This window comes from Lotus japonicus, chromosome 1, assembly GCF_012489685.1.
Source record: "Lotus japonicus ecotype B-129 chromosome 1, LjGifu_v1.2".
NCBI lineage: Eukaryota > Viridiplantae > Streptophyta > Magnoliopsida > Fabales > Fabaceae > Lotus > Lotus japonicus.
In genome coordinates, this window is record NC_080041.1 from 22,523,898 (window position 1) to 22,536,275 (window position 12,378).

The 12,378-nt window shown below is 34.7% G+C and overlaps 1 protein-coding gene across 1 annotated transcript; it reads right to left on the reverse strand.

Moving 5' to 3' along the window:
- Positions 1-3,486: 3,486 nt before the first annotated feature.
- On the reverse strand, positions 3,487-11,100 carry LOC130734153 (ubiquitin carboxyl-terminal hydrolase 17-like). Its single transcript, XM_057586480.1, has 11 exons — positions 10,480-11,100; positions 8,705-9,896; positions 8,534-8,622; positions 8,172-8,257; positions 7,907-8,069; positions 7,699-7,819; positions 7,359-7,516; positions 5,336-5,420; positions 5,041-5,250; positions 4,424-4,485; positions 3,487-4,119 (listed from the first exon to the last, which is right to left on the reverse strand). Exons 1-11 carry the CDS (start codon positions 10,764-10,766, stop codon positions 3,552-3,554), a joined length of 3,021 nt encoding a protein of 1,006 aa, XP_057442463.1. The 5' UTR covers positions 10,767-11,100; the 3' UTR covers positions 3,487-3,551.
- Positions 11,101-12,378: the final 1,278 nt, after the last annotated feature.

Here is a 12,378-nt window from a genome sequence, read left to right on the forward strand (position 1 = left end):
AATTTGCTCATAAAGGTACACACACCAGCCTATTGGCCCAACACACGACCCATATACCATACGACATTGACCCATTCGTCTAAGGGAATTTTTGAAAACACCACCCTCAGTCCCTCACCCTAAATCAAACCACTTTTTGCAAAAACTCAAAAATACCCTATGATGAGGTATGATATATATATATATATATATACACCTCTTCACTATTTTTCCACCTTCATTTTTATCGATATCTCTTTTCTCTGTCAATCAAATCACATATCACATCTTTACTTTCTCTCTCCTTTCTTCCTATCTTTCTCTTTCTTCACCTCTCCACACTTCATTTTTGAAGTGTGAAAGTATAATTATTCATCTATGATCGCTTTTCACTCACCATCTCCCCTTATCACTAAATATAGTCAAGCTAGTATTACATTAATTATTAATTAGAGATATAATTAAGCTGGGCTGAATTTTTATTTTTCGTCCAGACCACCTCAATTGCATGAGCCTACGTAAGTTGTGGGGAGATGAAAACTTCCCAATAACAATGTGGGCCCATTGGATGTGTCAATTTTGTTGGTTCTTTTAATTTAGGTCTAGGGATTACCATGTGAGTCACTTAAGAAACCAATGCAATGATTTTATATGCAAGCGATAACTTGAGGAAGAGACTATATTCCTCAATGTTGATTTCTAAGTTATTCCAAAAAGCTTTGTTATTGCTATTGAGATATAGTGGACGATGTAGTGAAATACTAAGGTAATGGAGTAAACCGACTAGTAAATAACTGAAACGGTTAAATAAATAAGCTTAAAACACAAAGTAAAGGTTGAATGGCTAAAATAAGTAGAGGAATGAAAAATAAAGAGAGAATGCAAGAAATTTGTATTTTGATTGATTATTTGATCGTGTGTTTTTATACAAATAACATATTCCTTATTTATAGGAATTAGGAAGAGTTCGGTAGAGTACAACAATTATTTATGCCTTCAACTACTAATCCAGACATCATTTTCTCATGCAATACATCACAAATTGTGAGGTATTCGTGCCTCTCACTCTTAATTAGCTTGGAAGACTAGGGTTCCTAGCTTGTAATAATAGTTATTCCTAAAGGAAAGAAGCATATCCAACTTCTATGTGTTCAAACCAAGATTCTAAGTTCATATTTGAAAATGTATTTGCTCTTAGGTCTAGATTTGTGTATTTTTTCATAAATCTTATCTAAGTGCAAGATTTTTTCTTCATTCTACCTTAACTCGGCAAACAGCTAACTACTTGCAAATCAGCTAGCTTGTCTTTTCGACTTGCATTTATATCCATCATGAAATAATCAATTTTTAAGTGCTAAAAGGAGTATATTTTTTTTTGAAAATTTATATAGCTTCCCCTGACCATATCTAATGAGAAACGAGAGATCCTCTTTGATCGCTGCTCAATTCCACAAAAATTGTTTATTATGACATAGAAATAAGGTTGATACTAATATTTGAGTAAAATGTCATTATTTATTTTTTAATTTGTTAATTTTTTTGGTGTAAGACAGGTATCCTCCTTCGGCGGAGGCAAACCTGTTTAAGTCAGGAACATCCATATTATGGTGGGGCTAACTCTCCAAGCGCCTCTTTTTTCCATCCACATCATTCGTTAATTATATTTAGTTGTGCTTCGCTAATTTAAGCGGTGATTGGTGTGATAAAATTCAATTAATAACGGTATAGATGAAAAACCGGGGTGAAGGGTGGGAAACGCATTGACTTTCTGAAATAACAAACATAAATGAAGAAAGATTAAAACAACAATCTTTATGAAACAAATGTATTACTTTTTTTATGGACAATTGTTAATTGTTAGTAAATCAGTACAAATTATCCCTCCTCAGGTTTCGAACTCTAACTCTTCAATTACAATCACTCTTAGTTCAATCATGTGAGCTACCCATCCCACGAATGTATCACTTGTTCCTCGTGTCCTCCCTGTCTCATTTGTTGTTGACTTTGTTGCCCTCTATTAGCGAGAAATTTAATTTGCAACGTCGCTCAAGTGGTAAGAGCTAGGGACATAAGGGTGAAACGTCACGGGTTCGAATCCGGATAAGGGATTAATTTACTAACATAACATTTGCCTATAAAAAAAAATAAAAAATAAAAACTTTTCAAAAATGCATAATACATATCCTTTGAATTTGGATTACAAAATTGGAACAAATCAAGATTTTCTGCATGCCTAACCCACTTTGCGCTATGTTTGTTTGACTTGCGGTTGTGGAAATATATTTTATTTTTCTGTTTTCATAAAAAATAAAAAGAATGTCGAACTGTTATATATTTTTTATATGTACCTTTACTTTATGTACAAATTAAAAAAATACAATGTAATAGTATTTTTATCACTGTTCACAAAATTAAAACAAAAAAATTCATAAATCAAATGCACCCTTGGCCATTTTCTTTCAGCTTATTAGTAACTCAAAAGTTTGAATACTTCTAGATACGTGCTACTTGTATATAGGAAAGTCAAGGATTTTAAGTATTGAAAAATAGCATTGATATCATATTTGAATTATGAGTTTAATGGATATGCACCGATAGTGTAAAATAGTTTTACACAGATATCCAATTGAATTCCGCCAAATCAGAAAATATCTTATTCTTTTAATTAAAATTAAAGTCAAATGTAATTATCTCTTATATGTGACATGCTTTGATTAGATGACTGTGTAAAACTATTTTACACTATCAGTGCATATCCATTAAATTCTTGAATTATTGCTACAAAGATATAGATGGTTATTGATGACGAAAATAATAATGGACCAGACTGAAATTTGAGTGGTATGCATATTCATTACATGAATCTAACTATGGGCTTGACATGCACTAATACTCAGCTACAGAAAGGGGGACAAAACAACAAGAAGATATCAAAAAAATCTTTCTTTATGAATGATGCGTATGATGTATACCCAATACTACGCAATATCCAAGTCATTTCAAACTTGAATACAATTCAATTCAATTTTTTCCACTCAGTTTTCTAGGAAGCACTTCTGTAAAGCATTAATGACTTGAGTAAATGACTTAAAAATGATGTTTCGTTAAAACTTCAAACACACTTACATATGGTGAAGTATATAAAGAGAAGAGAGACAAAAGACAGATAATGACATAATGTAATAAGAACATAAGAGATAAGAAGAGAATGTTAGTGACAATGGGATAGAAGAAAAATGAAGTATGGACGAATCAAAACTATAATACATTTCATGATCAACATGGAAAACTTTCTATCATTACTTTTTCACCTTGGTTGATAAGTTAACGGGTTTTTGAAAATTTTATTTTAAGCTATAATTATCTTGAAAAAAAAATCATTTTTAACCTATAGATAAGCATTTGCGGATCGACCTCTTCTTTTGGATTTAAAAAATAACCCTTTGAATTATGTAATTTCAAGATGCCACAGAAATCTACTTCTATATCTAATTAAAACAGATAAAAGAATGAAATTGATTTTCTTGTGATATCCACCTCTCCCAATCTTCAAATGGTATAAGATAAACTTTTCAATCCGTTCTTAATTTTGATTTTCTATACAATACTCCAGAATTTATATCACTAAAATGGTTGGATCCTGATCTCTGTAAAGAGCCAGTTTCCCTAAAACTGCTGCTACTCCTACTTGTATCTAACTTCCTATGCTCTACAATTGTGTCAGTATGCAAATGAGAAACGCCTCTGCTTCTGTACAAAAGACCATCTACCTCAGAATCAGAATTTCTCAAGATGCCACCCAAGCCGCGTCCCGAATTACCAAAAATATAATCAGCATAATCATCAGTGCTTGTTGAATCACAGGTGCTATCAGTACTGCAAGACCATTCATCAGAGTTGCTACTCATCAGGGATGAATTATCACTCGACGAGTCTTCTTCAAAAATCCTTTTCATGTCGAGAAACTTCTCTAAGGTGTGTGGACCATCTGGGGAAACCAAACCAGTCATGCTCTCAGCAGCACCAGAATCTGAAGACACATTTCTTGCCTTCATTGCAACAGTTTTTGCATGGGCTTTGCTTTTCGGGTCAGAGGATACTATCATGTTCCGGATCAATCTTGGGGCCCTGGGTGAGCACCTACAAGGTGGATCAGCTAGTCAGAGAAGTGGAAAAGAGACAATATAAAGTGTTGTTAACCATGAAAAATAGCAGAAAGCAAAAAATCCGCTTTGTCAAGCCCTCAAAACGGAAAATAGTGGATAGCGATGCCGGTGAGCCCTCAGAGCGTTACACTATAGCACTATAGTGCCGCTATATTGTCTATTTGACAACACTGAATATAATTAAATGAAAAACCCTGAAGAGAAAAATAAGATATTCCTCCCCCCCCCCCCTCCCAAAAAAAAAACATGATAGAAAAACTAGATCATAGATGGGTTACCTTGCATACAAAAGCATGTATGCTCCTTTTGTCAAGACAGTTTCCAATTCAACAGCTGTCACCTGTAAGACATAGGAGAGATTGTCAAATGAGTTCCTAGGCAACACCTGGAGTGAAATATCAACAGATAAAACAGCTTAATAAACAATTAAACATCCACAAACACTTCACGCTTCAGTTCAGTCATAAAACTCAATAAATCTTGTGAATGACCAACTCGGATAAGAAAGGATATTACAGAGCAAATTTGTCAGGGACTCTAGGACTTCCATTCGTGGACACCTTTGTTCCATGCCAGAGACCTAGCATTTATCATTTGTCTACCTTGTGTCATACTATTATTCACAGTTTTATTGTGCTACAATTAAGAGTTTTGTTTAGACTGCAACGTGTAATAGAATTAAAGATAATGAAGTCATCTATAAAATAAACAAACCATACAAATCTCAAAGCTTATGTAATTTAATCAAATATTTCTTATAACTATAGAGTACCATTTTATCTTATGTGACCTTATAGGACGGAGCACTGATTAAGGAAAGCATAAATGCAAGTATATGTCAGAACCAAGGATATTTGTGTACAAGATATGCAAATAAATGGGAACTGAGACATACCACACTATCATCAACCTTGAACCACCTGTTTTGGAAATTCTTTACATAGCACACATAGTGACCTGAAAAGGCAGCATTCATGGTATCCAAGTGAACAACCACCCCATACAGCCTGTATATAGCCAAATCACTAGTCCCGCTCATGAAAGGTGCCAAGTCAAGTATTTCAGGAAACCGAATAGACTTATTGAGCTTCCCAAATTTTCCAGACTGCAGCACATGGGTAACAAATATATAAATATTTAATGACACAAAAGATAGGGTAAATCTTGTCATTGAATTTTAACAGATATACCTTAAATCTTTTTAATGTAATTGTAAGAACATTAGGTGCCTCTGAAACTGTCATTTTCTTCTTGGCCTTCTGATAAGATTTACATCTGCTCAACATGAAACAGATGATCAATAACAGGAAAACTCCGTATATCACAACTTTGAAAGAGAAAATTTACACATATTCATCAGTTCTACAAATACCAAGTCAAAGACAACAACACTTAACATATCAAAAAGTTTTAATAGAGATGAAAGACAGCCAACCTTTTCTTTACGCGAAAGACAACCATTCTTAAACGAATATAACTATATAAGTGAAATAAAAAAAATAAAATAAAAGTTTTAGCATCCAATTAAACTGATGAACACTAACTAGATTTCCAAAATATGGTTTCACAATTTACTGAGCTCCTTTACGGCGAGTTTTCTAAGAAGGTCTTAACAGATGTATGGTTTGCAGTTGTTTGGAGCATTTGGTGGGTACGCAATTATATTATCTTTAAAAATGGTAATCTATGTATTCCATCTCTTTTGGAAAGAGTTAAGGCATTAGCTTGGTCTTGGCAAGGGGTAGACTCAAAGGTTTTAACTTTTCTTTTGTTGACTGGTATAGAGACATCCTTTACTATGCTTAACAGATTAGTTTTGTAAATGGGTTAGGGTACACCCCCCCCCTCCCTTTGTACCCTCTTTTGTTGCATTTTTTTTTGGCTTATAGAAAAAGGTAGGCCACACACAAGCCACTACATACCTTGGTAAAAAAGTTTGGCACATGTCATGTAATGAAAATCCTTGCAGACCTTAATAGACCAAATAACTTGCCATCCATTTTACTGTTGAAAGCTGTTATGAAGTTTATACTTTATACACCATAACAGTTTCGCTTATGTTGAAGTATCATGGCAGTCATTTTAGTACTTCATATTTCATAAGCACTCTGTTATGGCCCTTAGCCGAGGATCTTGTCATGGGTCTACTAGACACAAGAGAATTCTTCTTGCGACCTATGCTGTAGAAAAGAAGCGTGCTCGTCCTTCACAGAGCCTCTTCCAATTTATGGTTCCTTAAGAAAATACTAGTTTATTTATTTTATTCAATTCTGAAATCCCCTTTTATTATAAGGGTTGAGTCACTTGAGTACAAGGAAATAGGGAAACTAGAATCCTACCTAATTTAAAAGATCCTATATCTAATAAGATAAGAAACAATCAAAATCTTATCTAATGAAGAAAAACAATTAAATCCTAACTAATAAAGATATAACAATTCATAACTAATAAATATATAAAGATATAAATAGAAATATCCTGAATTAACCTAACTAATCAAATCTTCCTGAAATCAGCATCCATGTCATATTCATGTAATTTTTATTACATAGTAGGATTCATTTAGCAAACTCATTCATAATGGGGTAAAAGAATTCTTCATGACTCTAGTACTATTTCAGGGGATCGCTGTCTTCTTAGACAGTTAGTCCTGTGTGATGTGATCAAGCTTCCAATAATCCAATGTAATTGCTAACTGCCCGGATTCAGGGATCCTAATCCTAAGCAAGAAATATTTTCTTATTCAATTCAATTTCTAATCTGGAGTATCCAATTCAAAGCCACGCAGACACATTTTCTTGAACAGATGTAACAGATGTTATTAGAAGTTTTTTTTCTAAAACCCAGGTTCACTTTTACTTAAATTAACCATAAAACGCCTCAATCCCTCAACTTATTTATGAAGATATTTTTCATCACCATAGAAGTGGATACACAACACCCTAACACCACCATATCCTCTCTCCTGACTTATTTAAAATTCCAAATTTTGTTCCCTCTAATTTTTCTGAATAGGTAAGGACTAGGCCATAATCTTAATTTGTATCATGCACCTATCTGGGACAGAAAAACAAAAACTAAAATAGAAAGACAAATATCAGACCCAATTTCAGAACTGTAAGCAGCAATATATTCTTTTGACCTTATTAGTTATATAATTTTGAAAACATGACAACGATATGATGATATATAAAGTTTTCAAGAGGATCCTACCTGACACAGTGGTACTTGTTTTCTCCATCTAGAGTCTCGATGCTTGTAAACTGTCGAAGGGCCTCCTCCAAGGTCGCTATCTCCCCTTCTATCTCAACAGTCAGATCCAACATCCTTTCTTGACGCTCAGATTTCCCTCCGCATTTCATGCATTTTATCTGTCAACATATTATCAGCTTAATGTTCATTGTTCATCTTACTTGCATCAATGGATGCTAGGTAATAGGATAAAAAAAAAGTCATCCATTTTGAAAACAGGCCGATGTTGTTGGACCTATAATTTGGGAAGGTACAAAATCATAACAGATAGATGCATATTATTATTTTCCAATAACATTACCTTTGAACGAAGGTAGCCTCCAAATGTTAGACCCGTTAAATTTGTTTCCTCTTTTAATGAGTCTGGCATGTTAGGTCCAGATTCCATAAGGCAAACAGATTGCATCGTCTCGATCACATGTCTGTTACGTAACTCATTACCGTGAGTTGAAAATAAAACAAGAATTATGAAATATCAATTTAATTGGATTCAAAGACGTAAACTGCACCTTAGAAATTCATGTGCATCTTCTTCTCTTCCATTACCAAGTTGACTTCCATTTTTCTGTAGTTGAGAGAGTATGTCCTTAGGTGAAAGGGGAGATTTTGTGTCTTTTGCCTTCAAAATCAAACTTTCAAGATCACAGACGAAACACCATTTTCTATTTGTACCTGGAATTGACATGAGAAAACCCCACGGAACAGTTAAACAGATAGTACTCGAGAAATTGAGCATGTGATGATCCAAATACTAAACTCGGATCGCATACATACATGATTTAGAATGAAGTCTTTGAAGCAGATAAGCAGTCAGGGGTGGTGTAAATGCCAAACACTGGAGTACAGCATTAGCATAACAGCTGCAAAAATTATGAAAAAAAAAAAAAGCAAAGTTATACACAACGGTGTACTGACCCCTAAGAAAACAAACTAATCATTTACATGGATCAATCAACAACCTGCAATAAATATTGATCCTTCTGGAAAATAAAGAAAATAATGCATGGTTTTTGTTGTTTTTTCTTTTCTTCCGCCTTTGTTATAAAAAAACTATATCATAAATCATAAATATATTAAAACCCTTACACATAGTGCATCAATTACCTATTTCTCGTACACAAATCATTTCAAATTACCTGTTTCCACAATTTATAAGACCAAATGGTTGAAACTCCACTCTATTCCAGTTATAAAGCTTGACAAACAAATTATACGGAAAAAGACCCTGCAGTGACAATTAATAGACCATGTAAGATAACGAGTCTGCAACGCATAGAAGAACATAAAAAGATTTGTTCAAGAATAACCTTGTCACTGTATTTTCCAGCAATATCACTGCCAACAGCTTGTGGGATGTTTTTAGACAAACTTGATCCCCTAAACTGATCACCAACTTTCTGCACAGATATCTTCAAGCCATTCTTAGAATTTGGAGAACAGCTAGCAATCTGAGATGGAGTAGCAGTGCCAGATTGGATCCCATTATTCCCAAATTTTGTACTGTACTGTGAATGCTCTTCAGTCCTAGAAACTAACTCCGTATCAGCAAATGTATGTGGCCGACTTCTGATTTCATCTGACTTCAAGCTGCTGCCAGAGCTGATAGTGACATGATTTGATATCTTAGAGCCAGCAGTTTGCAAGTTATGGATGCTGGAAGCATCAGAATGACCTGAAGAATCAACACCTTTTTCTGAGTATGCTGCTGATCTTGTACTTGCCATATTGTCCCCAGCAGACTTTGGAAGAGATTCATTAGACTGTGATGCAAGAAGATCACCATAAGAGTCATCTGTTATCCCCCTTGAATCAAGAGCTTTATTCCAGAATCCAGAAGACCCTATAGAAGGCTCAATCATGGCTCCCTTCCGCATCATGAAACCAGAAGTATCATTTGATGTGAGTTTAAACTCTTCTTCACTAAAACCTGGTCTAACTTGCTTCGGTTTAGGCATTGTAGAAAAACCATCCACGGAATCAACCAAACTAGCAAACTTAGGTGACAGTGGGATGGTTGCACCAATGCTATTACCATTTGAAGGGGTATCAGAAATGTCATGAGCAGGGTCGGCAAAAATATGTCCCTCGGATCTCTCATGCTCATTTAAGGTTTCACTCTCGCAAACAGAGGAATCATCAGATGAGTCACTAGCAGTAGCACTAGCTGAAGCGGAAAATCCAGAAAATGTGTTACTTGATAATTCAGAATTGGATTTTTTAACATTCCCCTCTACAATAGGCTCAACTCTTATGTTATCATCCTTTGCACAAGATATTTCTGGAGAACTGCTTATATCAGACAATGGGGGTTTCTTGGAGGATGTTGTATACTCTGTACTTTCAATCTGACACTTATCATCATTGATTCCACGGTAGCCTGGCTCTGCTACCTTCTTGCCAAGATCACTTACCCGATCATGGGTCTGGTGAGTTGTGCTGGGAGGACGGCATTCATCTTTGTGACCTTGACGCCAATGAGCAATTTGGCACTTACCAGAACTAAATACATGAAAACAAAGGTAAGCAATATGAAATAAATTGACAACTAAGTAACATAGACCGGAGCATATTCAACATATTATGCAAGATTACAAAATCCTATCACTAAAAGAAGGGGTCAAGAATCCAAAAATCTAGCTATCATATTACATACTACAAACTTCAGAAGGTTGCTTATAGAGAAGTCTCTATCTTCCTAAAAAGATTTCTAATACAAAACACAATAACAAGTCTCCAACAGCAGTTCTATGAAATATAAAAAGTTGCAACATGATTTATAGAAAGGAACAACCAACTGATCTCCTGAATTTTGATCATATTCTAGGATGTATGCAATAATGCAAACAAAGACAAAGATTTTGCATGTTTTATTTTCATTGTAATTTACAAGCAAGCTTAACATATCAATATATCATCATGGGGTTTATAGATCACTCAAAACCCCATTCCACAAAAAAGGGCACTTAGACTAAAGAAATGAAAATCAATGTCAATTGGCAAACACAATGCAATTTACAAATTACACAATGAAAACTAAACCCCAAATAAAATTCTGAGAGAAATTTGGAAACCGAAAGCGTACCAGTAGTGAACAGCTTTACACCTTGCACACCGCGTAGTGGTGGGGGAGAAGCACAAGGCACATAGATTACTATTAGCAACCGAAACGGCGCCGTACTGATACGAAGCCTCAATCTCCGCCCTAGCAGCCTCCTCCGCCGCAAGAACAAGCAGCCTCCTGATATCCTCCGCCCTGGCCTCCGCGCGCCGCCACCTCCGCCGCGCCGCAAAGCCGATAACCGGCACGACGAGGCAAACCAACGCGAAAAGGAGCAGGCTCGGAAACCCTAGATCGAGTGTGACACGCATTTACGCAGCGATAGCAGAGGGCGGAGAGTGTGGCCGTGGAGGCGATCGCGGTAGTTTGAGTGATTGGACGGTGACGGAGATGCGGGTGAGATTAGCAAGGAGGTTCGAGGTGAGAGTGAGATATGCATGTAGCTCGTACACGCAAACTGAGGATTTTGAAGGAGTTTTCAAGAATCACAACGAAGAAGAAGAAGAATTGGAATTTGGAACAGTGTTGTGTTGTATATTGTTGTTTGAGGTTTGATTCAGACAAGGGAATCAGGGAAATTTGTTTCGGACGATGAAACGAATATTACCGTTTTACGATATTGCGTGATTTTGAGGAAGAGAGAATCGGGGTAATAAATGTTAAGATATTGTTATTAAATAGAGTAAATCGGTAAAAAAATAAAATCATATCAATTTCAGATTCATTCTTAAATTCAAATTACTCTTAAAATATACTAAAGGATTGATGAATTTTTTTTTAAAAAAATATAGGCGATTATGTGATGGTAGAGCAACGCGTGATTTTATTTTAGGATAAATTTTGAAGTTGTTAGGGAATTTTTTTTTTTGAAGGGTTTGTTGGGAATTATGTGTGTGAATTTGGTGATAAGTATATATTCGTTCTATTTTTATGCATATAAAAATGGAATAGTAAAATAGTAGCATTATTCCGATGCGGAATTTAAGAAATTGATGGCGGAGGGAAAGGAATTTCAGTTCCGCAGCAGGCATCGGAAACAGAAGCTTTGAATTCTGTTTACACTTACCAAATATTCCGACCGTTTTAGAAATTTAGTAATAATAATTGATTTTTTAGTATATGTGCTTTTTCTAATTTTTTACAATTATTTTGAAGTGAATAAAGTGTATTAATTTCCATATTTTGTGTTTCTTTATTTTTGAACAGTTATTTTTTCAGTATATATATAAAAAAATGATAAATATAATTTATGATGTCATAAAAAAAATGGTGGCGAGATCGTTGATTTCCATCAGAACAAAGGTTATTTCAAAACTATTAGATGCTGGTATATGGAAGGAATAATGAAGGTGAAGAATAACATAAGGAGATATTTATATATGAGTCAAAATTAGGGTTAATGATGACTGCAGGAAAATATTTGATGTAAATTAATTTTGTAATTAATTTTGTAAGACATAGTAATTCAATCATTTTTTACACTTTTGTAACAGCCAATCGTAGAGCTAATTACCGTTTATATCTTTTTTAAGGCCCAATATATTTATTATTTATTTTCCAAATTAAGATTGTTTCTCAAGGATGGAAGGAATTTGAAATTGTGATTATTTTTATTTATAGTCAAAATTATTGTAACAGTCTTGGTTGAGCTAATTACAGTATCTAACTTTGGTAGCGTTTGGTAGACATGTGGGAAGAGAACGGAACGGGACATACTGGTTCTGTTCCGTGTTTGTCATGTTTTTTAGATGGAACGGAACACGACAAAGTGCATCAGGAACGGGACATTTTAGTTCCCTGAAAAATGGTGGAACGGAAGAGAACAAAACAGGACACTCAATTAAAATATTTACACTGACCAAATTGCCCTTAAATTTGTTATCTTGTTTCCTTGTTTATTCACTCAATCCACCTCTATCTTCT

Bases quoted from the DNA above. Each gene is read 5' to 3' on its own strand.
- LOC130734153 (XM_057586480.1), bottom strand. From the start codon at position 10,766: ATGCGTGTCACACTCGATCTAGGGTTTCCGAGCCTGCTCCTTTTCGCG. The intron at 9,897-10,479 runs GTACGCTTTCGG...TCATGTATTTAG, and splicing joins TGTAAAGCTGTTCACTACTG to TTCTGGTAAGTGCCAAATTG. The intron at 7,517-7,698 runs GTAATGTTATTG...ATATGTTGACAG, and splicing joins GAGGCTACCTTCGTTCAAAG to ATAAAATGCATGAAATGCGG.